Genomic DNA, 26,642 nt, shown 5'->3' with positions numbered 1-26,642 from the left:
CTCTCTGTGTGTGTGTGGAGTGTCTCTCTGTGTGTGTGTGAACGTCTCTGTGTGTGTGTGGAGTCTCTGTGTGTGTGTGCAGGGAGTATCTCTCTGTGTGTGTGGAGTCTCTCTCTCTGTGTGTGGAACCTGCTCTTCGTGCGGGGAGTCTCGTCGGCATGGAGCGCCTCGCCGCGCTCAAGAGGCGCCTGCAGCAGTGGGAGGCCGAGTTCGCGTCACTCCGGCAGCGCAAGGCCCGCAAGGTGCGGGGGGGGGCCGGGGGCGTGGGGGTGGCATCGCATCTCTAGTGCGAACCGGGGAGGGCAGTGATCAACGTGGCGGGGAGGGCAGTGATCAACGTGGCAGGGAGGTCAGGGGTCACCGTGGCAGGGAGGTCAGGGGTCACCGTGGCAGGGAGGTCAGGGGTCACCGTGGCAGGGAGGGCAGGGGTCACCGTGGCAGGGAGGTCAGAGGTCAACATGGCAAGGAGGTCAGTGGCCACCGTGGCAGGGAGGTCAGTGGTTACCGTGCAGGGAGATCAGTGGTCACCGTGGCAGAGAGGTCAGTGGCAGGGAGGTCAGTGGTTACTGTGGCAGGGAGGTCAGAGGTCACCGTGGCAGGGAGGTCAGTGGCCACCGTGGCCACCGTGGCCACCGTGGTCACCGTGGTCACCGTGGCAGGGAGGTCAGAGGTCACCGTGGCAGGGAGGTCAGTGTTCACCGTGGCAGGGATGTCAGAGGTCACCGTGGCAGGGAGGTCAGTGTTCACCGTGGCAGGGAGGTCAGAGGTCACCGTGGCAGGGAGGTCAGTGGTCAACGTGGCAGGCAGGTCAGTGGCAGGGACGCATGGTCATCATCCTGTAACCGCCCGCGTGGCTCGCAATCGCGGAGAGCTTGCGAGTTCACATCCTTTGGTTGTGGGGGTTGACTCAGCCCATCATCATCATCGTCGTCAACCTCATTCTCATCATCCCTCTCGGATCGATAAACTTAGTAACACCTCGTAGGGAAGACGAAGTGAAGGGAGCTGTTTACTCCATGATAAGAATCGCCTCCGCCACATGAATGCGGGATTCCACACCACTGGATCGGGTGTTGTAAAGCAGGAGAGATGAGCTCCTGGGCCTCGATGCTAATTATTTTTTTACGGGACATTTCACCTGACGCCATCGCACGAGTGCACGGTGTCAATGGAATTCAAACACCCAACGACACGCGTACACACCGTTTAACATCTGTAGCTCAGTACTTATACAATTCACATCACACCCGCATACCTGTCAACCCCTTATCAGTGCCTTGTGTTGCAGTCGAAATGTGAGAATTGTATTATTTTATATTTTTATTTTATTGTTTCCTTTCTACGTGACTGCAGTCACGAAAGCTTTAAATCGAAAATATACAGGGTGCTTCAAGCGTTTTTGTTAACACTTATATGGGACTTTCGTTTTTAATGGAAAAAGAACGGATAAGAAACTGTAACATGATAACAAATGTATGTTAATAGCTTCAAAGAGTCTCCACTTGTTCGCCATAATTGTCAACAAATGCGTGGAATCTTCTCCAGGTGGTCTCCAGAGCCCGGAGGCACATTTCTTGTGGTATTGTTGCAAATTCCCAGATGTGTTCGCATTTCTTTGAAGCACCATCTAACAGAGGACCCGCAGAGCGAGCAGTTCTGAGCTGCCCTCTCTACGAGCATGAGCGGATACTGCGTTGGCTCGTTACAAGTTGACGTGGTTATTAATTGATGACATTGATTGATCATTGGCTGCACTTGATTTCAGTGTTAAATATTATATACAGGACATGATGCACTACATACAACACCTTAATGAAAATACTGCACGTATGCACATTTTTGATGGCGATATAGTTACAGGAATAAAAAAAACCCAGAAAATATAAAGTGTGATCCAGAGAAAAGTGGGTTTAATTCGCTAGTCTAAAGGCTGAATCAGTCCAGCGATCGTACATTTTGTTGAATGTTGTTCAGACAAGAGCGTAGTACTACGTACATCATCACCTCATGCAGAGTCTTTTGAGTTTGAAGTGGTAAGTAGGGAATAATATATCCAGTAACTTTTACAGTGGCATATTTATTTTTGTCTATTTGTGTTTATGCCAATTCCATTCCAGGAAACAATAACAAAAAAGGCCAAAAAAACATTTACAGAATACCTTAAAACACAACGTTTTGCTAAATTTTGCAAAAATAAGCTCTTTTGAATAATTATGTGATTTTATCCGGCGTTTTTGAAAATCCGGCGCACACTCTCCCCCCCCCAGAAGCTGCCGTATAATGGATGATCCACTCTGAGTACGTAAATAATAATTATTGGATGTGCACCGCCGGTTAATGTGGCCTGCGACTCTGCCTGTAAACTGGTTGCAGGAGTTGTATTCGGAGGTCGAACGGGAGTTTTGAGAGTGGTAGATGGGGCCACTCACGTGTTGCCTTGTGTCTGCGTTTCAGGAGGACATCGAGGCTGAGCCCGAGATCCAAGGTGAGAGAGGTTTCGGGCAGGGATGGGAGGAGCTGATTTTGTCACTCGGGACTTCAGCGAAAGGCATACCTGTCAACACCTTATCAGCACATGCTTTATTACAGACCAATTCAGACCTTATTGGTCACCCCGTGCCCTTGTAAATCTCAACTTTTATCCTACAAAGTCCCATCACAAGGAGAGAAATACAAACAAATTGACAATTTTTTTTTGCCTTTATTGAAACAGATGCCGTATGGCCCTGAAAGTCAATTCCCCTGTACAAGAATAGAAGTAAACCGTATGGGTTGACAGGTATGCTATTATATACACTGGCAGAGCCAGTGGAGTGGGGGGTGGCACGTGCTCGAAATTAGGGATTTCGATCCGATCATTGGGGTTTAATAGTAATGTATCGGCATTTTGCGACCCCCACTTCCACTGTGTAGCAAATTATTACGTGCCAGGGACTCTCTGAGATGATATTACAAGCCACTTTGTTGAGCTATCATTTGTGGCCAGGTCGCTTCTGAAAAATAAGTTAATACCTCAGTGGTCTTTGCCTGGTAGGATGGGGATGGTTTAGTTGTATTTGTAGGTTTTTGGGTGATTTGTTTACCTTTCTTGTACTTTGCACTACCATCGTGGTTTTGTACTGTTTGTTATTGTAACGTCCCTATCAGCCCCTACTGAACATCTGTGAAAAATTGCTTTATAGCTCATCGGATTCCTGCAGTATAAATACATATTCTGATTCTGAACGCCATAAGCTGCACAGAGAATGCGTTATTCTCAGCCGGGCGGCCCAGTGGTGGAGCAAAACGGCTTGCAATTAGAAGGTTGCGAGTTCACATCCTGGTTGGGGGTTGACTCTCGGCCCATTATCCCTCCAGGGTCGATAAAATAATTACCACTTTGTGAAGAAGTCAACATCGGTTTCTTATGGCTCTCCTTGCTGCCCTAGGAATGTGGAATGCCCCACTGCTGCCTCAGGTCAGTAAATGAGAAGAGCACCACAATTTGGGGACTCACTTTGACGTGTCCTTTAACCGAGTGCCGTCTCTCCCAGGGATGTACAAGGAGTACGCAGCCCTCAAGAAGGCCCAGGCAACTGTGCAGCCGGTGGTGGAGGAGCCTTCACTTAAAGACGACGTGAGAGACGCTGCCTCGAAAAGTCCCACGCCTCGATCCTCTATCACTGCCTTGCCTATATACACTAAGATCAAGATGTCCTCACCGTTGATGCCACCGCAGCTCCTTGCTATCAATGATTTCTCCCCTCCTTCAGAATTCGCAGCTGCTACACAGTAGACACACAGCGACCACCAAGATCTTCCCTGACAGTCACCCATCATCTGAACTTAGGTCTACCCCTTGGTTGCCGGACTCGTAGAGACCGCTCCAATGCTCATCTCGGCAATTGGCCCTCCCCAATCCGGCACGCATCTAAATAAGTGAATGTGATGCATCTCTTCTAAAGCGCTACACGGTTATTTGTATGGATCTTTCCCATTTTGCTATGGCGTACATGGTTACATGGCTGTGACTCGCTGAGAAACCTGTAGACATGATGAAGTTGGTGTTGTGTCCAACATCTTGTCTGGACTTATGAATGTTGCTGCTTTTGTTAGGTCTCAGAATCGGACACGTGGGGGTCTCATCTCAACAGAAAGAATCAAATAAAATTGCCCGTGCCTCATGAAGCGTCACCACAGGGCAGTCCCGCACAGCGTTATGGCTTGAAGCTCAAAGAAAAACTGGCTCCGTTCTACAAGGCAAGTTGCTTCATGTTGCTGCAGTGTTATTATTTCTACTCTGTTTATTTACCCAGGAAAGCCTCACAGAGTCTTCAAAACTATTTTTCAGGAGAGTCCTGCCAAGTATTTGCAGTAGGGGGCGACGTTGCTGTGTGTAATCACATTTGGGTATTTTTGTAAGTATTGGGATGTTTGTACCAATAACATTTACATTGTTATTGGTTCTTTCGGTAAAGTCACAAAGAAGGGAAATAATAAAAAATTAAACAATAAAATTCTCATGAGGTTTCGATTGCAACACAAGCAATCATCATCAGGTGTGATAACCACAGCAAGAAAAATTGAAAAAAGTGGCGTCGTGAGATATTTATTGTTAAATTTATTATATTTATTATTTCCCTTCTACGTGACTTTACCGAAAGAACCAAGAATATGAATCCCTGCAGACGCGAAAGCTTTAAATCGAAATTTACATTGTTGTTTATCTGTGGAAGGAAACTGGAGAACCCAGAGGGAATTCGTGCAGTAAAGGAGGAGAACATACAAACGTCGCACAGAAAGAACCCTAGTCAGGAATTGAACCCAGGCAGTTATTGTTGTGAGGCACAAGTATGACCACCGTGCCACAATGCCCCCCTTACAGGATCCTCCTGAAAAGCATCTCGAGACTCAAGCTGTCATGCTTAAGTGTAATAATACAGTAATTTTGCTGTGACGGTTCCACCTGAAGACGGAGGCTTGTGTTGCCTCCGAAACGTCGTGATTTAATTAAATGTTTTTATTTTCTTTTTTACCTACGTGACTTTACCGAAAAAACCAAAGAGTATTGTTTTTTTATTATTTGTGATTCAGGATAAATACAGAGTGTCTCCTAAACAAAATGCCAGTAGAGAGAAGAAGGCAGGCGCGAGCGGCAGTGTCACAAACGGGGCCAGTGCGGCGACGATGGACAAGAAGGCTCCATGGGCCAGCATCGAGGAGCACGAGGAGGAGGAGGCCGATCTCTCGGGCCTGGCCTTCACTCGGGTGCCACCGTCCGTGACGAGGACTGTGCGTGATCTCGCCGTCCCCTCGCTCGAGAGACGGAGCGGGTGTCTCGCGGGGAGCGCTCCTACGCCCACAGGCCGGCCGGTCTCCGCCGTGGCGTCCCGGCGACGAGATACGACAGTGGAAGGCGCGAGGGATAGGCTGCGGAAATGGTCATCTCTAGACACCGACTGGCTGGACAGGTGCCAGAGATCGACAGGGATTGAAGAATCCTGTGACCTTTCACTGCCTGTCTTCCCTGCTGCTACCTTGGATGGACTCACAGATGTTTCCGGAGACTTGGAGACTGCCACAGCCAATGCTAACTGCAGTGCTCATGCTGCGCTAAATGCTAAGAATGCCTTGGTAGATATTACGCTGGGAGAAACTAAGTTAGAAACTGTGGCCCCTGTAGCAAATAACTGTAACAAGGAGATGGTTCAAACTTCTGATAAAGTAAGGAACAGAATTGGAAATGTTTTTAATGTATTTGAAGATATCTCAAGTGACGGAGGAAAAACGGATAAAGGATTTCTGCAGAGCGATGATGCCTTGTGTGAGAACGAGGAAAAAAGTCGAATTGAGTCGATGTCTCGTTGCCATGTAACGGAGCGTAGAGAGAATGACACCAATTTTTCAAACGTCAAATGTGCCTCCAGTGTGAAGTCGGCAAAGGAGGGTCTGCAAGATAGAGCACCGGGAAGCTACAGATGGCGGTGCGATTGTGGAGTTGGCTGAGCTTGACTCGGCATCTCCGTCCCCTGTGAAGCAGAAGAGGCGTAGAGCTGCGTCTGCAAACAAAAGCAATTCCGAAAAGATGCCAACAAAAAGAAGACGCGTGGAAGCCGGTGGGAGGAAGTCTGAGGAGGCGAGAGCAGATGATGAGGGGGTGGCGAGCAGTACGGAAGGTGTGCATGGCACTGCAAAAGAGTCGTCGCCTGTCAGGGACACTGGCGGTGAACGCAGCGTCTCTGTGCCTGGGAAGACCTCTGGACCTTCCTACAGGTATTGCCTTCCACATACAACTCCGCACAATGGGAACCTGGATTCCCTAAAATGTATTGTACGTCATAGAGTATTCTCTTGTTATTCGCGTTGGATACGTTCCGGAGATGCTCGTAAAGAGCAAATTTTGCAGATAATGATATCGGGCTTTGAAAACATATCTTTTCAATAAATTAGCTTAAATAAATGTATGTATGTTGAACTTCTTTCGCACCGTACGTAGCCAACTGTGCTAATCAGAGGTGCGCAGGAAGGACAACAAATCTAAGCACTAAAAGCAGTTTTAAAGAAAAGAGTTTTTAATCTAGAATGAGTTTTCAATCTAGAATACATCACTTTTTCTCTGTTCACTTTCATCACTTTATCTCTCATCGCGTTCTCTCTCATCGCTTTCTCTCTCATCACTTTATCTCATCACTTTTTCTCTTGATTGTGTAGAATTCCAGATGTGATTTGCGGACGGCCAAAATCGGCGATAGAAAGTTCATGAATAACAGGGGAATACTGTACTCTATTCGATTAAAGTTTTGCTGGCTGGCTCCGTGCCTGCCTTCATGGGTAACTGACTCACACATGGTGGTGACGTCACCTGCAACCTCCAGTGTTTTTGTGGGAGGATCAGGTGTGGCGGTAGCAAGCCTCCAAGATTCAGTTTTCTACGCATCTAAAAATATCGTCGTTTGATCACCACGTGCAAAATATTGTCAGGTCCTGCAATTTTCATATCAGGGCTCTGCGACACATTCGATCACTATTGAGTCGTGACAATTCTACTGATGTCTTCCCCTTGGTTGTTCAGACTCGTGGAGACCACTAGTCTGACTAAATAAGCACTCAATGCGATTTACCGACTTCCCATATCTGTCCCTCCAGATGAAAAGTTTAATTATTGTTTGTACATCCCATCAGCCACACGGCCTTCTAGGAGTACATAATTTCAGAAGTATTGGTCCAACACAAGGAAAACTCTTGACCTTTTTCACCATTCAATGTCTCTTCAGCAAGGTCAAGCTTGCTTAAGCCAATGCTGGTGAATTGCCAGATGTTTTTTGGTAAAAACCGTCTGTTAGATATGGGTTCAAGTTGGACTCAAAACTTAAGAATACATCACCATTATCTTCGTTGTGAAGGATGTTTGACTGATTCTTTGCAATCGTACAAACCCTGCACAATGGAAAGCTTGGGTACATCGTATATTGTTGTAAATTGGATATAGTTACAAATGACACGAAACTTGTGTTGGTGTTTTGCGTTTTTCTGGCCAGACATCAAGAGAACTTTGTTCGACTGAACTTTAAAGCAAAGACGTTTATCAGGAGAGGTCGGGGCGCTCTGAATGGGCGCCAGCTACGCAAGCAGGTGAGGGCGATGCCTTTATGGAAGTAATATTGGGGTTTTTGCATCACCAAACAGGTATAAATGTCCAGCAATGAACATTGAAGGTTTACTCTGTAAGTGAGAAACGAAGGGGCCTCAGTTCAGTTAAGTTTGGTGACACAGGTGGATAACATTCAGCCATAGACTGTTGTGCAAGAGAGACCCACGGAGTACCTTAGGGGAGATGTAATATCGTTCGCAGAAAATAACAATACGGAACAACAATAAATAACCTGTTTACAACACGAGGTAGGCGCTTGAACATTCTTTATAGGACACGGGGAACACAAACAAAAACACAGAGTTTAAAAAGCATGGTTAACACGTGCAAATAAATGGTTATTTTAAGTAAAGTATGGAATTAAAATAAGGCTGGTGAGGGGAGTGATTTTACTTAAAACCACAAAGTGAGCTCGTTCCAATAAAGGGGAGCAGCAACATGGAAATGATCCTAAAAGAAAGTTTGATTTAATTATTGGCACGTAGAGAAGCACGAGAGAGGAATGTTTAGGGCAGTGTGAGGGTGGCTGGGGGGATGAGACGCTCACGCAGGTAACCCGCTGATTTGTCCTTGAGCACCTTCAAGTTCAAGTACATTTATTAGGTGTAGCCCTGTGAGCCATTCGGCTCTTGAATCGGGTGCAACCGCAACAAACAGAAAACAATAACATGAACAAGAAAACATCTTAAAGTGACTATGTGCAAACAGAAAATCCAAGAAAAGACAGCAAAATATTGCAGAAAAAGCACCGTATACCAACACTGTGTGCAAAAATCCCAGTGGGATGCAAGTCAAACAACAACAACAACCACAAGACAACTTATATTAAGGCCATCAGTCTAACTCTGTACTACAACAAACAAACATGGCCAAACCAAAACACTTTACGAAAATCACCAAAATAAAGCCATAAAAGCAATGAAACAGTGATCATAGGAACTGTGACCGAATTTTCACAATAAACGACGTAAACAACATGTACTACCAGACTCTGCAGCCATGGCTGGCTGCATAAGACGAATGATTCCCAGTTGCGCTGTGCATGGGTGTTGAGGGGAGGTAAGCTCGCATTTAAATACGAGTCGATGGCGTCACTTGCGGTAGCGAGCGCGCGGACGCCTTGCTGGGCGCTGCTCACCGTGCGTCCGCTCTGCGCGTGTGCAGGTGTATAAAGAGAAGTGGCACAAGAAGGGCCACGATTTTGGTGGTGGCAAAGGGCAAAACCGAGAGGGAAACGCCTGCTTCAAGTGTGGCCAGATGGGACACTGGGCCAGCCAGTGCGGGAAAGGTGAGTGGATGCTCCTGGTGATGAGGTGGGAATTGATGAGGTGGTGAGTCACTGCCTAGAGGACTAGCATATTGGGCCCGTGTCTCAAACCCACTTGGGTATTTACAAGGGTGGTTAAAAACGTTCTCTGTGCATTCCCGATAACCGCATGAAATAATAGCAAATAACAACTGGTTAATAAGCGGTTTATTATGATAATTGGTTTTTTACCCTTTTATCTGGCAAGAAAACTGACACCTTTTTTTACAAGGAGTCATGTTTGCATTGAGCACAATACCTGCGGTCGGAATGCAAACAAAAAACACAACTCTGATAATGTATGCACTGTCCTTGAAGTTGATTGGTCCACACTGGTTTATTACCGGTTAATTACTATTTTTCATTACTAACGTTCCACTAGAAACGGTCACCGTTTCCCGACTCCTAGAACCGGCATTTGATTATAATCCACATCACAGAACTATCTCTCTAATACCGAGTGGTCATGGTTCCTCTTGCCCTACCCGGTTTCTTGTTGAGTAATTATTTCGTTTTATTCTCCACAATGACGCAACTGATTATTTTGCTATGTGTTGGAGGGTAGTCCCTCGGTTAACGTTTTGAATCCATTCCACGAAAACTACTGTAAACCGAAATAACTGTGAATCATTGAGAAAGCTGTTTCCACTGCCAAAACAGAAAACGTAATGTAAGCATAGCCAGTCGAGGTCTAAACGCTCGTAAATGGGCGTTGCTGATTGGCTGAAGCATGCTCAGCCCTCTTATGAATGCTTGGATTGGCTGAAATTGGAGCCCGCGTGTATAACGTAAACATACTGTTAATGTAAATGTTAACGTTAGTCGAAACCATGGGGTCCTATGAGAGGCGAAACGTTGAACTGAAAAACCATTAACCGATGTCACTGTTAACCGAGGGACTACTGTACAGTTTTGCATCGGACTAGGCCCCACAGCTAACGGAGAGGGTCCTTCCCTATGAACATCTGGCAGTTCTCGCCACATCGGCAAGCCTATCCTGCCGCTGTTATTATTCTTGGCCATCGTCTATCGTCCCTTCCAGTTATAGCGTGTCCTACCCAAGCTCCACTCACTTTTCTGAACAGTTGAGATGATGTATCATGTCTGCGTATGTTCTCTAATCCACATTTTCCTCTTTTTGTCTCTCTGTAATTCCGAGCGAGTGTCTAATATTTTATCTTTATACGTGACTTTACCGAAAGAACCAAAGAGTAATTCGTGCAGTCACGAAAGCTTCAAATTAAGATTGAACCACTTCTATGGGGAAGTTTAACGTTTATTTTTTCTCTCTCTCTGGGTTTTTTGTTTCTCTCTCTGCCTGTGTCCTCTCTTTGGAATTTTCACACTTAAATTCTAACTTAGCAATCTTTGAAATACGTATCGACCAGGCTATGCGTTAATTGTGTGTTGACCGACTCTCTGTGTTGCATTACATTACATTTTGATATTTTTGCTAGGTTATTTAATTTTAGTGTGTCTTTCTCCCTTTCTCCTAATTTTCAAGCTTGCGTACCGTACCACACGTCGCCCTACTCATCGACATGCTAATTTTTCCTCTGCCCCCTCCTTCTCTCCGACCCCGCCCCCCCTCTCTCTATTTAAGGCCCCGTCACAGAGACGATCTCTCTTTGTGCCGATGCGTGTTTCTCTTTCTGTGTATCTTTGTGATATCTGTCTGCTTATATGTCTGTCTATAGTTTTCTGGTTAGATTTTGGTTGCTTTTTCTTTCTTTTATACCTGATGATGATTGCTTGTGTTGGAATCGAAACGTGGTAGTATGCTATTATTTAATTTATTATTTTATCTTTATACGTGACTTTACCGAAAGAACCAAAGAGTAATTCCTGCAGTCACGAAAGCTTCAAATTAAGATTGTCTGTCCACGCTTTGTGCACTTTCGAGTTTGTGTTCTGTATTTTTCGTGAATGACCACGGTGTTTCTAAACCATACGTCACAGCAGATCCTGCGCTACTGATTGAAAAGTTTATTCTTCAGGCGCATGACTGTGTTACTTTACCGATTTATCCAAATATGAAGCTGCAGGTATGACAACGTTTAAGAGAGGCTTTTATTTTCCCAGGACATTTTGCAAAAAAGCCAATGAGCCCCAAAGTGGAGGAAACAGAGGAGACGACGTCCGAAGAAACGAGCCCGTTTCTCACCCTCGAAGAAGTGACAAAGAGGGTGAACCCAAGTGCCGGTGAGACAGTGTCTGTAGACAGAGTGAATCTCTGTGTGTATTTGACAGTGTCTCTCTAGACAGGGTGAATCTGCACCAGGTTTTTAGATATTTAACACATGAGATTCCACTTTGTTGCTGTAATTGGGTCCGTACCCTTTGCCATTTCTCCAGTGATGAGGTGCACAGCTGCAGCAGCTGGACTTGCGGAGGAGGCCGGCAGCTCAACACTTAATCCAGCCGGCCATGTGCCTGAGAGCGCTAGCGACGAGAACCTGCTGCTGATGAATGTGGAGCGGCCCGTGTATGAGCCGGAGGTGGTCCAGCTGCAGTCCATCGAGCCGCTCTACCCGCCTGGGCCCAACGGGGATCCCATCGGTGAGCACCCCTCCCCAACACTCCCTCACCAACACTCCCTCAGCACCCCTCCCCAACACTCCCTCACCAACACTCCCTCAGCACCCCTCCCCAACACTCCTTCACCAACACTCCCTCAGCACCCCTCCCCAACACTCCCTCGGCACTCCTCCCCAACACTCCTTCACCAACACTCCCTCAGCACCCCTCCCCAACACTCCCTCCCCAACACTCCTTCACCAACACTCCCTCAGCACCCCTCCCCAACACTCCCTCGGCACCCCTCACCAACACTCCCTCACCAACACTCCCTCACCAACACTCCCTCACCAACACTCCCTCACCAACACTCACCAACACTCCCTCACCAACACTCCCTCACCAACACTCCCTCAGCACCCCTCACCAACACTCCCTCACCAACACTCCCTCCCCAACACTCCCTCGGCACTCCTCCCCAACACTCCCTCAGCACCCCTCCCCAACACTCCCTCAGCATCCTTCACCAACACTCCCTCAGCACCCCTTCCCAACACATCCCTCACCAGCACGCCCTCAGCACGCATGCTTTCTGCTTTGTCTCCGTGGGATTTAATGTCATATTATTTACCGTAAACAGCCTCTGTCAAGCAGCCAGATGCCTCCACATATTTCTCCCTCCACAATAGAAATAAAAGTGATTATACATCTCATCAGCGACACAGCCTTCTGGGAGTGCATAATTCGGCAACATTCGTTAAACAACACGAGCAAAACCCTCAACCGGTTTCGACAGTCAGTGTCTCATCAACAGAGTCGTGCTTGGTTGAATCAAATCAATCCCGGTGAACCGCCAGATGTTTATAGACAAGGACTCTCTCTATTTGATGTGGGTCTTAGTTTAACGCAAAACTATAATACACAACATAACAAGCATTGACTTCGTTGTAGAGAATATAAGAGTGACCCAGATCACTCTTGCACATGAGGCTATTCTGGTCTCTTTAGTTCTCACCTATTTAAACTAAATCTACTTGATAAGCAACTACATAGATAAAGGTGACAATAAATGATCCTGTGTGTCCGATTGACATTCCTGTCTCACTGCCAGGAATAGACACGTGTTTCACTGTTTGTGGTGTGGGGAGTGTTGGTGAGGTGCGTGTGGGTGTCTCTGTCATCGCAGCCACACCGCGCGAGGTGTTCTCGGTACTGAAGTCGCTCGGGTTTTCCTCGTTCCGGCCTGGGCAGGAGGCGATCGTCATGCGCATTCTGTCTGGTGAGACCTCCACCACCGCTCCTCATGAAGACCTCCTCTCTCTAATTGACATGATCCAGCGTTGGTGCATACGCCGCATGTTGCAGAGCTTCGCGGTTTGAATCCGGAAGGCCACCCTGGTTATTACTGCAGGGTGTAGTAACGATAAGATACTTACTGTGTCTCTGTATCCCCATGTTATTCCCATCTCCTCATCTCCCCGTGTCATCCCTGTCTCCTTGTGTCCCTGCATCCCCTCGTCCTCGTGTCGTATCTCCTCACATCTCCTCTCATCTCTCCACATCTCCATATCCATATGCAGGCCTTTCCAGTCTTGTGGTGCTCTCCACTGGTGCAGGGAAGTCGCTCTGCTATCAGCTACCGGCGCTGATGTACGCACGCCGCTCGGCCTGCATCACCCTGGTCATCTCCCCGCTCGTGTCCCTGATGGATGACCAGGTGACGATCGTGCGGGCTTGGCCAAGTCCTCACTGCTGCTGCATCCCCTCCGTGATTGGGTCCCCTCCCTGCCCGCGGCCTCAGTGCTGACACTACCTCAGGGGGTTGTGCTGGCGCGGCGTGGCATTGTACTGTACTGGCACAATACTCGGCAGTCCACTTTATAATATTCATCTCTTTGCATTTACATGATGCCTTGGCTACTCAAAGCGCCTTGCAACACATCTCGTCTGAAACATTTGAAGGAGGTACCCAGTGGCAGCTGCCCTTTTGTGGCACAAGGTGACTCGGCACCGGCTTACGAGTGGGCATTAGTTTTCCAGTAGAGGGGGGTAATTGCTATTTTACCCAATTGAGTAATTTTTGGGTAATTTGCAAGAATTGTCAAATTCGTACCAGTGACGTGGCACACAATAGCCTTCTTCTTTTCAAATAAAGTCACTAGATCTTTATCGCTCACAGTGAAGCAGACGGTACGTAGTGTTTTACGGTTACTCGACACTGCTGTATTAACCAGGGTGGTCTGCCATATTCGAGCCGTGCACCTTAACGATCAGCAATCGGTGTTACCCTTGATCTATTACCGTTGGGCCGTGTGGCCACTGCCCCGTTGAATGTTGCGGTTTGTGCTGCTGGTCTGCGTGTCAGGTGTCGGGACTGCCTCCAGGGTTGAAGGCCGCCTGCATTCACTCGAACATGACCAAAGCACAGCGCGCAAGTGTCATCGCGAAGGTAGGGGCGATGGCATCGACCGCCCTGCCCCGCGGGTTCTTGCTGTGTCTCCAGACCTCGGAGCCCCCTGTAATATATGCACCCTGATCTCTGTTGTCTCTGTTGCGGCATCTATAGTTTGAAGCTTATTCTGTGTATCCAGGTGCGCAATCAGGAGATCAGGATGAGTCTTATTTGCAAGACTGACCTGGGTCACCATATAAAACAAACTACAGCAATGGACCAAATAGAAATTGGTGCAAAAACAAACTCGTTACCGAAAGGATGCGGTGTTCTTAATGCCGCAGCTAGCTGCACACACTGGCACCAGCAACTTTACATGAGTTGTAGATCACTGTCACGCATGACTTGGGAGCCGATGTCCACCCAACAGTATAAATGGGTACTCAAGAAATAGTCAACCGGCAGGCCGGGTATGGTGGGGTAAAGTGTGGGTACGTCCACCTCTTCCATGATGACCGATGGAGGCCCTTTTGGCGGCAGTGGCACGAGCTAGAAATTGCAGGGCTGGACCTTTACTATGCAATAAGAAAACTAAATGTAGGAATTTCACATCGCATTAGCAGTGCCGTTCATGCAGATTGCATCTCACAATCGCTGAGTAGGAACCACAGACAAGCTTTTGAAGCCTGCCAGGTGGTGAGCTGGCACCAAACACTGCTCTGCAGTTCTCTATATATTAAGATGTTTTCAGCCAATTAGTGAGTGTTTGTACATGTAGGGGAAACCGGAGCACATGGAGAACACTCATTGCATGCGAGGAAGCAAAACTCTATCTCATACAGAAGGGACAGATGATCCGAGTCCACACTTGCTGTACTGCATTTTGCTGCCGAGCTAGGGTATTGCACCTCTATGCCCACGGAAACAGAGTTTTGCAAAATTTGTTATTTGTCCGATCCACCGTCCCTCCACAGTGCTGGATTACAGGCATGCATAGCCACCACTGCCTGGCACACAAACGGCGTGCGTGTGTGCCGCAGGTGAAGGAGGGAGCGGTGCACGTGCTCCTCCTGTCTCCCGAGGCGCTGGTGGGGGGGCGTGGCGGCGCGGGATTGACGTGCCTGCCCCCCGTGCACCAGCTGCCTCCCATTGCCTTCGCCTGCATCGACGAGGCGCACTGCCTCTTTGAATGGTCACACAACTTCCGGCCCTCCTATCTGCGCCTGTGCAAGGTGAACGCTGAGGCCCGGTGCTGTCTGGAAGAGTCGGGTGCATCTGTGTCCTATCGATAGGAGTATTTGTGTGCTGTCTGGAGTTGTATGTGTGTGGTGTCTGTAGGTTTCTTCCATGTATCTTTGTACAGGTGGCAGGTGTATCTGTGTGCTTGACTGTAGGTATGTCTGTGTATCTGTGTACAGGTGGCAGCTGTATCTGTGTGCTTGACTAGGTGTACCTGCGTGCTGTCTGTAAAGATGTCTGTGTATCTGTGTACAGGTGACAGGTGTATCTGTGTGCTTGACTAGGTGTACCTGCGTGCTGTCTGTAGGTATGTCTGTTTATCTGTGTATAATTATCAGGTGTATCTTTGTGCCGACTCTAGGTGCTAAGAGACCAGATGGGCATTCGCTGCATGCTGGGCCTCACGGCTACGGCGACCCAGAACACGGTTGCTCAGATCTCGCGTCACATCGGCATCACAGGAGACGGAGCGGCCGTGCGAGTGGTCGATGTTCCCCCGAACCTGCTGCTCACGATCTCCTGCGACCGAGACCGTGACCGCGTAAGATTCGCTAAATATGCACCAGATTAGCCAGAGACATCATGAAACGATTACATAATTGTGTCGGTGATGTGCTGTAATTGGGTGTGTTAATTTATTATGCATTTCCATGTCAGCTGCTGCTGCCATTAAAAGCCCTGAATGTAACCAGTACAGCAGCACTTTATAATATCCAGCACTCGAGTCACTCGCTCACCGGCGGTCAGTCACCTCCTTGTCACTCTTCTACCACTAATACCACTGACTCTCTCATATCATCTACACTGGGTTCAACTACCACCACATTGCAGGTTACAACAGCACATTCAGCCACTCCCTCGCACACCCACCCACCCACTCACCCACTCACCCACTCACCCACTCACCCCACTGCAGGTCACCTACGCTTCTCTTTCTGCTTATCCCCCCCTCTGCTCCACTTTGGAATTTCCTCCCATTGTTGTTTTCCCAAACACTTACAATAACCTCGGTCAATTTAAGTAACGCGTTACCCATTTATCTATTACAGCTTTGATAGCGCTATTTGTTGCTGGCCACTCGACAACTTGGGCCTTTGGGCCCCTGTGCACAGCGAGTGCGTCAACAAAGTAAAATGAAGTCGATGCCGCTGTTGCTTGTCCGCAGGCGCTTGTGGAGCTTCTGAAGAGCCCACGGTTTGAGAGCCTGGAGTCCATCATTGTTTACTGCACGCGGAGGGAGGAGACGGCGCGCGTTGCCGCTCTGCTCAGGACCAGTCTGCAAGACTTCTCCACTTCGCTTGCGCCCGCCGCCGATGTCGAGTCAAAGTCGGGGGCGACCAGTGGCAAACGAAAGCAGAAGAAGGGTGTGTGGAGAGGGCGTGTGCGTGCGTGTCGTCTGTTGGTGATGCGTGCTTTTTTGGCGATGCAAAAGGACGTATCGTTATTATTCCTCTTGTTTGCCCAGGAGAGCCTCACTGAGTCTCGTGACTTTTTAAGGTGGTTCCTGCCAAATGTTGATCGTTGGGAGCGACGATTGCTGTGTGTTGCCCAATTACAGTAATTTGCAAGTGATGTTTTTATATTTGGACCATGACGCTGGCACGCAACAGCTTACGTTTTTCAAATTATGTCACGGGAACTTTGACGTCTCTTGTAAGGCAGACGGCGCATATTTGTTACGGTTAATATGCCCACAGAATTAACCGAGTGTTAGATATATGTCAGTGTCTAATGTTGCAAGGAAATAGAGAGCAGTGTTTAGTCCCAGAACAGAAACCAGCAAGACAGTTGGTGTGGGGGTATAGTTGTCTTCAGCAGGAGACCAACTCCAGGAGAGACCGCATATCTAAGCAGACGATTTGTCTCCTCACATCTGTCCCTCAAGATAAAAAATAAAAGTATTTTATACACATCCCATCGCAGAGAGGGTCCTTGCCAAAAGCATCTGTCAGTTTACCATCAATGATTCAGGAAACTACGCAAATTATAACTTCGTCTAATGTATCGATAGCGTGTTGTGACCTTTGTGATGCATGGACCTCTGATGAGTGCTCACCTTTATCTCGCCGCTGGGATGCTGCAGCCTCCGCCAAGGTGTCCCGGTGGTCTGCGGACTCGTACCATGCGGGCATGACGGCCGCCGAGAGGAAGGCAGTCCAGACACGTTTCATGCGAGGTGCCCTGCGTATCGTGGTGGCCACCGTGGCCTTTGGAATGGGGCTGGACAAGGCCGACGTGCGGGCCATCGTGCACTACAATATGCCCAAGAGCTTCGAGAGCTACGTGCAGGAGATCGGAAGGGCAGGCCGTGACGGCGAGCCGGCCCACTGCCACATGTTCCTCGATTCGGAGGTACCGCGTCTCGGCAACAACAGAACATTTAAAGTAATTTTCTACTGAAACGAGACGGTGCACTGGGCCATGTCACTGCCTGATGTTCAAGTGGAATGTCACGTGCAAATACCTGGGAGTGGCACTTGTTGGATCATTGTGTTGAGTTTGTAATGGGACAGGGCATTCAGGGAATTTGAATGTTTTGACATTTTCATTTTCAATGCATCCAAAAAACTGTCGCGGGTTCCTGGACGCACATTTGACTTTGGAATTCCATCCTTTCATCTCTTTTCCCAAGCTCTAATAACCTGGCTCAATTCAAGAAAAATGTTCACTCTTACCGATTACAACTGTAATAGTGCTGCCTGCCATTTTGGGCCTGTGCTCTGGAACTGTTAAAGAAAGCCTCAGTGGCAGAGTTGTTGCTGAAGAAAACAATGGTATTCATTGCCTGATTTGCACAGTGGACTGAGTGTCGGTCTCGCGAGCTGCCTGCGCCACGGAGCGGAATGTGCTTCCTGTGAACAAACTCTTCATTCCACTGCAGGCCAGAGACCTGCAGGAGCTGCGCCGACACATCTACGCCAACACCGTTGATAGGATCACCGTGAAGAAGCTCCTGCAGAAGGTGTTTCCTCCCTGCAAGTGCAGGCAGCTGCACCTTCGCAGACAACAACTGGAGGTGAAGTTTATATAACTCGGCACGTGGCCCAGCATTAGCGCGTTTGCCGCTTGTTGCAGAGGTTTGCGGTTCTTAACTGGAAGGCTCGTCCCGGTTAATAGTGCAGTGGCGTGGTATTAACCGTAAAATACTAAGCATCGTCTACTCTACGGATAGTTGGACGTTAAAGATCCCGTAACGCCGTTTGAAGAATAATAGGCCATTGCATGCCGGCGCCACAGTCCAAATTTGCTACTTTTTTAAAAATTGAGAAGTGTAACAATCGTCACCTCCTACTGGGAAAACTTGGCAGGACTGTCTTGAAAAAGAGTCCTGAGAACCTGGGGCTTTCTGGATAACTGAGCTTAATAATCACGAGGGTTCCCAGTCACCTAAACTGGAGTTGTAACTCAAGTACAGTTTCCTGACTTACTGGCATGACTTAGAAACTTGCTTGCGACATTTAACATTACTGATTATGTAATTGGTTAGTATATTCAATAAATGTGCAGGGCTCTCTTGGTTATAGGAGTTGAATATGGCATGCTGGTTAGCGCGCTGCACTATGGGTTCGGTGACCTGAGTTTCATTCCAAGCCACGGGTGAGCATCATTGGCGATTGCACTGACCAATGTGGTGAAGTATGGTCAATAAACCCCCACGACCAACATCCAGCAGTGCGCTGTACATTACCGTTTCCACTGAAACGTGTCAACTGTGTGCTTAGCAGTGTATTGCTGTGGGGGCGTGTGTGCCGCAGATGGAGGAGGAGTTTGGTTACGTGCGTGATGACGAGATGGCAGATATCCCCGACCCCGTATCGGAGACCGCCATGGCCGAGTGTTCTCACGTCGTCGAGGAATCCGGCGAGCAGGAGTCGGTTGAGAATCCGTGCTCCGACGACATCATGTCAGCAAGGGAGGCCGCGGATAAACCATTTCCGCAAGAGGATGATGCGTTGGAAAAGTTGACAGATTCCCAACGTAGAGCATCCCCTAGCCCTCAAGGCGGAACCCATGAGGATCCTACTTTGCAAGCGACGGGACTTGGCGATGCTTTTGCCACGGGTGGCGGTGACGGTTCAGCTCATCTCTCTCGGCCCTTGGATTCTCGCTGGAATGGAAACGATGGAAACGAGGGAGAGCGAGAGGCTGGGGTTCCAAGGCTGTGCAAAGGACACGAAAGGGCAATCCCCATTGAATCCAACGTGGAGGCCCTGGACATGATAGAAGAAGGTGATGTTCTATTCCTCGACCAGCGAGTCACACAGCATTGATTGTGTGTTATTCACACGTCATTTTGTTCGATTCACACGGCATTTTGGCGGAACTTTGGCGCAGTGGTAGTGCTCGTGCCTCACTACAAGATGGGCCTGGGTTTGATTCTAGACCCGGGTACCTTTGTGTGGTTTTATACCCCTGTTCTGCTATGGATTTCCTCTGGGTTCTCTGATTTACTAGCATAGCAAAAAAAGACACAATGTGTCCGGTATTGGCCAAAATCTCAATGCTGAATAAAAAATAATCTGCAAATTACTCAATTGGGATGACGCTTTGCAATTCCAGTCCCTTCCTGAGAAAACTTGGCAGGACTGGCCTGAAAGAGAGTCAACAAGTGTCGTCGTCGCGATAATAATTAGCGAGTGTTCTTCATAATGGGATGCGTTCACGCCGCCGTTCTGTGGCTCGCAGGCATCGAGACTCTGCTGTGCTACCTGGAGCTGCACCCGCGGCGCTGGGTGGAGTGCCTGCACCCGACCATGGCCACCTGCCGCATCCGCTGCTACGCGGGGCCTGCGCAGCTCCGCCAGATCGCAAAGAGGTGACGAGCGCTAAAGTCAGAGGGGGTCGCTCTGAGAACCGGCCGGGTTTTCGTTTTAACGTTTGAAGCCATAATCCTGTGGTAGAAAAAAACACATTCCTATGGTGGGACGAGTCTCTCTTTAGGACGAGGACTGTTGCCTACCTTACAAAGCGGTGCTCGTTTTATCGATCCCAGATGGATGATGGGCAGAGTCAACCCCCAAGCAGGGTTTGAAATCGTAACCTTCCGATTGCGAGCCACTTGCTCTGCCACTGAACCACCTGACTGGTTTTATTCTTGTAAGAGCAAACGATTCCGGTGTCTTCGTGCATTGAGAGTAAGGGGCGTGTATTTATTCCGTCTTGGCAGCTGTTTGCCGGTGGCCGTGGTGATTGCCCGCGAGCGCTTGAGAGGACAGAGCTTTGAAGGCCGGAGCGAGCTGGAGTTCGACGTGGTGGAGCTGTGCGATAGCATGGCCTGGGAGCTGTATGCCGTCAAGAGGGACCTGCTGCAGCTGCAGTGGCAGAAGGAGCCCCGTGGGGGTAGGTCGCGTTCCTGCGTAAAGCAGTGCTGCGCACGATTTTGCACCTTTGGTAGACTGCAACATGAAGCAGTCGGGGTGATTGGTGATCCAGCACTCACTGATTCACTCCTCCAGTCACTCGCTCACCGGCGGTCAGTCGCCTCATTATGTTATCAATCTTGCCAAACTCAAACAAAACTAAACAATTTTAATTTTACCAGGTAAGGCCCACTGAGCTATTTAGCTCTTTTTCAGGAGCGACCTGGCCACAAATGATAGGCCAATGAAGTGGCTTATCATGTGGAAATTTATAGCAGCCAAATACTCTAAACTCATATTTCTACATGTGGAGGGAAAAACCGGAGGAACACGCACCTATTGCAACTTTGACAGTGACGTTTGTTCCTGGCCACTTGATATTTTGGACTTTTCCACCTGTGTTGAGCAATTGCCTTAAAAAAATATATAATGGTGATCTAGATTTGAAGTTTTCGTGACTGCCGGGGTCCATACTGTTTGGTTCTTTCGGTAAAGTCTTGTAGGTATAAAATAAATTAAATCATGACGTTTCGATTGCAACACAAGCAATCATCAGGTGGGAAAACCACAGCAAGAAAATTTCTTGTTGTGATTTTCCCACCTGAAAATGTCTTGCTGTGGTTTTCCCACCTTTTGCTTGTGTTGCAATCGAAACGTCGTGATTTATTTTATTTTATACCTACGTGACTTTACCGAAAGAACCAACGAGTATATAATGGTGATGTTGGCTAGGAAAGGCCTTCATCCAACAGTGGATTGATCATGGCTGATTTTGATGATGATTAGTGTTACGCTATATTCCAGACTAATCGTAGAACTTTGCTGGTGCTGTTTTGTTGTTGGCCTGCTTGCCATTTTGGGCACTTGGGCCTGTAGTCGCTGACTGTTAATCAAAAAATAAAATGTGGCACATTAGGAATGGATCACTCTTTTAATTATATCCTTGTGCAGCAAGGGAGTAAAGTGTGGTTCTGTGAAGGTCCTGATGTGCTGTGCAGTGCATCAACGCATGTGTGTACAGCAGCATGTGATGACTGAGTCGGGGCTGTAGGTGGCTGGTAGGGTTAATGAATAACCGCACGTGTCAACCAGCCACATAGTTAATGGCGTCTTGGAAGAATTGCTGCGTGTATCACGCGCTGTTGCATTTTACAGAGTGACGGTGCGGTTCTTCACAAGATTAATATTAACCACAATAAATAAACGTGCTTGCCCTCGATTTGGAGCACCTGCCCACGTCCTTCATTTCGAGTGTGCAACAAAAAAACCCTAGTGCAGGCAGAGCACTCGCAGCTTTGGCGAAGGCCTGCAGCAACGTTGGCCTCAGAGGTCAGTAACGCAGCGGTGGCGTGCGTGCGTGCGTGCGTTGCGTGCGTGGAGTACAGGGCAGGCGAGCAAGAGCTCCGTGCTGGTGGAGTTCCACGAGCTGGCGTTCCGCTTCCGCTCCCCGGGGGACCTGCGTGACGAGGAGCACGACGAGTTGTGCTCCGCGATTCACGGCCGCGTGCTCGCGCAGGAGCGCGTCGAGCTCTACCAGTTGCGAAGCTGCTTCACGGCCTTCCAGAGGTACCAGCCACGGAACGGATGGCGGCCGACCGTAACCCTCGCTCCGTGTCATGTGCGTCGTTTCGTCGTCGTCGTCGTCGTCGTCGCGATCGGCCGTGATCAATCCACTTGCTGGATGTGGCCCCCCCCGAGCCGCTGCCACCTCTAGCGACGTTGCGATGTAACGATTTCTGAGCCGCGCCTCGGGTCCGGGTACTCGTGGGTGACCCGCTAAGGGTTTAGGGTGCGCTGCCCATATTGAAAAAAAAACAGAAACTGTGCAGTGTTACGTTTCAAACAACAATGAATTTTTTTTTTTTAACGAAACTTTCGTGAAGAAATGCAGTTTAGATTATTAGCTATGTAACAGCTACTATGTGGAGGATTAGCAGAGTAAATAATGTGTTTTACACGTTATTGCTTCATCACTACGAGAATAAGTCCAAAAAGTTAGGACCAAGCAGGACTCTGAAACAATCCCTCTGCCGTTATCGATTTATTCACATGGATAATCGCTTGATGGAAGAAGGGACTTTGCTATGTTTTGCTAAATTATCACCTGGGTAGGCTAGGACATCTTCGACTTACGATATTTTTGACTTACGATGGGGTCGTCATAACGCATCTCCATCGTAAGTAGAGGACTACCTGTTTTCGGTTTATATTTATACAGTTTATATTTATACAGTGGACATCGCACTCGGTCAAACGGGCCATAGACTATCACTGCTGTGCAGCTGTTAACTTGCGACTTGTATGAAATACGTTTTGTGGTTATTTTGCCACCCACCCTTGCAAAGCAGACGGTGGTATCGAAAAATTAATGGATAACGCAACGACTCTTCCTGTCTGTCACGCCACGTAAAACAAATCACAAGTATTTCTTGCACATCCCATTGGCCGCACGGCCTTCTGGGAGTGCATCATTTCAACAGCATTGGTTCAACACAAGCAGCGTTCTGGACGGGTTTCGACAATCAGTGTCTCATCAGCAGTGTCAGCCTTGCTTGAATGCTGGTGAACCACCTGATGTTTATAGGCAAAGGCCATCTCTATTCAATATGGGTCCTAGTTTGATACAAAACGATACAATACACAACATCAAATAATCGTTGGCATCACTGTCAACATGGTAGGGTTCGTGATTACGTGGTTGAACATCGAGCGGCACCGATAGTGAGAACTGGACTTCAGGGATACGGTTGCTTTGGCCATGGCCTGTTCCGGTGTGACTGAGCATTTTCCCGGTGAATCTTGCTCTTGTGCCATTCGTGGCAACCGCCCGGTATGACTCTCTCTCTGCATGTTCAGCGTGGCCTTCGAAGCATGCGGCCACTGTGTGGACGGCTCCGGTTTGGTGGAGCAGAGTGATCAGCTGAAGCGAGTGCTCAAGAGCTACTTTGACGAGCACTGGGATCTGGAGAGCAGCACGACGTCCGGTGCAGGCGCAGCAGAGGAGGATCTCATCCATAAATTGGTAAGCGGCTCTGGGCACGTGAACACGTGCACTGGCCCCACGCTCGCTCGCTCGCCAGAGGTCGCAACCGGGTACCCGATACCCGTACCCTACCCGATACCTGGCTACCCGTACCCGGCCGGGTGCGGGTACCCGTTTGTGACCCTGGTGCGGCCGGGTACGGGTAGACCGTGAGTCACTGGTGAGTAACCGTTTGTCACTCATTTCCCAACGGGGTCTTGTCTCTTCTCACAATTTAAGTTCCTAGAATCAACCCACCCGCGCCTGCAACATGGCTTCATCCCAGAGGTCGCAATCAGGTACCCGATACCCGTACCCTACCCATACCCAGCCGTGTATGGGTAGGGTACGGGTACGGCCGGGTACGGGTACCCGTTTGCGACCCTGGTGCGGCCGGGTACGGGTAAGCAATCAAAACCCGTTTGCGACCTCTGTCGCTCGCTAATGCCGCTGCTGGTGGCAGGACCTCCGCAAGAGGGAGCTCAGAAGGTTAATCCGGTCTAATCTTGAACGAGGAACGAGATGGATTTGAAGAGTTGGCATACCCAGACTTTACCGCACTACACACGACCTGCAAATCAGCTCGCTCTGGTGAACCCGTTTGACACTGTTGGGTGGACGGAGAGGGCGGAGGGGATTTAAGAAACTTGCGCGATTGTTTCAACTGCCGGGAGAGGGAACCGGCGACCTCCAAATCATATTCTACAGAGATTTCACAAACCTTGACCTCAACGCAGTTTAAACCACCGCTGTACATGATGAGTGCTCATCTGGTGACTGTTTCGTGTTGTGCTATTGTCATTTTTCTGAGGGTTGACTCGCATTAGCCTATGTATGAAATTGGAGTTTTGCATTGAACTCGGACCCACATGTAACAGAGAGGGGGGGTTGCCTTGCTTGTGAACATCTGGCAGTTCGGCAGCATTTAAGCAAGCCTGGCTTTGCGAATGAGACAAATAAATATCGAAACCGTTTCAGAGTTTGCTTGTGATGAACCAATTCTGCTAATGTATGCACTCCCAGTGGGCCGTGTGGCTGATGGTATGAGTACAGAAACAACAACTTTATATTTTTACACAAGAGACAATCATGGGAAAGGAGGGGGAAATTGTCTGCGTATATATTTTGTACTGATATCCTCTACAATGACACCCAATGGTTATTTTGTGAGAAATGTGAGATCTTCTTGGTTCTTTCGGTAAAGTCACGTAGAAGGGAAATAATAAAATAATACAATTTTGACATAATAAAATACAATTCTCACGACGTTTCGACCACAACGCAAGCAGCTGAATGTCTTTCCGACAGACCTGTGAAGAACAGGTCTGTCGGAAAGACATTCAGACGCTGTCTTTCTGACAGACCTGTTCTTCACCTGAGGACAGCTGCTTGCGTTGTGGTCGAAACGTCGTGAGAATTGTATTTTATTATGTCAAAATTTTATTATTTTATTATTTCCCTTCTACGTGACTTTACCGAAAGAACCAAGAAGATGAATTCCTGCAGTCACGAAAGCTTTAAATCGAAATGTGAGATCACCAGACATTTTAAGTTCGCACAACGAAAGCGATACGTGGTGATGTGTCCTGCAGGTGAAGGAGCAGGTCAGCAGGGATATCATCACCTTCTTATGTCTGCATCATGACCGCAGCTTCTCTGCTCGTGCCATCGCTCGCATCTTCCACGGCATCGGTACGGTCGGGGTGATCACGATCCAGCACTCACCGTTTCACTTCACTCACTGGCAGTCAGTCAGTCATCCCCTTATCATTCTTCTATTGCTACTGCCACTGTTACTGTTTTCGTAAACTACACTCACTCACTATGAGACATCTCCTTTACCAGTGGCAAAATATAGTCATAGGTTTTTACCCTTTCAACTGGTACAAAAACTGACACCTTTATACAAGGCATCATGTTTGCAATAACCACAACACAAGCAGTCAAAATGCAAACAAAAAGAAACAACTCTGATTATGATAATGATATGCACTGTCCTTGAAGTTGATTGGTCCGCACCCGAGATAGCTTTTCTTAGAGCCTAGTCTCCATTGGTGTTGAAAGGGTAAAAACCTATTACTACACTCACTCATTCCTCCATCCGTGATGAAGACTTGGTCTACCAGACCGAATGTCACGTCTAATCCACACTGTTCAACCACCACACTGCAGGTCACAACAACTCACTCACCTACCCACCACACTGCAGATCACAACAACTCACGCACTCACCACACTGCAGGTCACAACAACTCACTTACCCACCTACCACACTGCAGGTCACCTCTGTGCTCTTTCTGCTCTTCTCTCGCTCTGCTCCTCTATAGAATGATCTCCCATCCTCTCTGTTAAGAGGCTCGTACCAACGTCGTTCAATTCTAGAAACCTCTCACTCTTATTACAACTTTGATCTCAAAGCAATCACATCACAACCACCTTCACTCACCATCAATGCCAAAATATTACCACCTCCACCATCACACTCAATACCATCACACTCAACACCATATTCCACTCACCACTTAACCATTAACATCACCATTCTGTGACCATGATCACATTATTATATCAACATTCCAAGGCCCAAAACATGAAGCGGCCAGAAATAAACAAACAACATTCATGGCTGTGGTGGTGATGGTAATGCTTTGGTGAATAGTGGTGAATGGCGATGATGGCAAGTGACACTTGCTCCTGCTGATGCTGCTGATGCTGCTGATGCCGCTGATGCTGCTGATGCCGCTGATGCTGCTGCTGCTGCTGCGCAGGGAGCCCCGCGTATCCTGCCAAGGTGTGGGGCCGAGACCGGCGCTTTTGGAGGAGGCACCTCGACGTCGACTTCTACTTCGTCATGGAGGTCGCCAAGCGGGAGATCCTGCGGCTCCGCTAAGCCGACACGCGCTGCTCACGGCGCTCCGCGTCTCTCTCTTGATCTCTCTCTCTGCGCATCTCTTGATCTCTCTCTCTCTCCATCAGCGAGCGCCACGCACGCGGTGGGTGGGGGGGGTCATGGCCATGGTTGCCCAGGTGGCGGCACTTGGGTTTTCGGCGCAAGGAGCTGCTCACTGGGAGTGGGGGTGCTAGGCGAGGGGGGGTGCCTGGGGGTTGTTGCACACGACGGAGGGGCACTCAGAGGTGGGGATTTAGGGGGCAAAGTTCACATCACCGAGAAGCTG

At 48.5% G+C, this 26,642-nt stretch overlaps 1 protein-coding gene across 1 annotated transcript; it reads left to right on the top strand.

Moving 5' to 3' along the window:
* RECQL4 (RecQ like helicase 4) lies at positions 1-26,454 on the top strand. Its single transcript, XM_061578757.1, is given in 25 exon segments — positions 1-242; positions 2,455-2,485; positions 3,534-3,616; positions 4,096-4,239; positions 5,074-5,952; positions 5,954-6,252; positions 7,518-7,611; positions 8,795-8,918; positions 11,019-11,138; positions 11,292-11,495; positions 12,640-12,732; positions 13,034-13,170; positions 13,819-13,902; positions 14,886-15,077; positions 15,446-15,625; positions 16,250-16,448; positions 17,168-17,436; positions 17,966-18,100; positions 18,840-19,314; positions 19,771-19,900; positions 20,252-20,424; positions 21,830-22,010; positions 23,301-23,466; positions 25,059-25,158; positions 26,235-26,454. Coding segments are annotated over 25 exon segments (4,698 nt in total). The 5' UTR covers positions 1-158; the 3' UTR covers positions 26,357-26,454.
* Positions 26,455-26,642: the final 188 nt, after the last annotated feature.

This window comes from Lethenteron reissneri, chromosome 8, assembly GCF_015708825.2.
Source record: "Lethenteron reissneri isolate LAM-NWPU_2019-01 chromosome 8, ASM1570882v1, whole genome shotgun sequence".
NCBI classification, from domain to species: domain Eukaryota; kingdom Metazoa; phylum Chordata; class Hyperoartia; order Petromyzontiformes; family Petromyzontidae; genus Lethenteron; species Lethenteron reissneri.
Note: the sequence above shows the minus strand (reverse complement) of the source record. Positions and strands in the feature narration are given on the sequence as shown.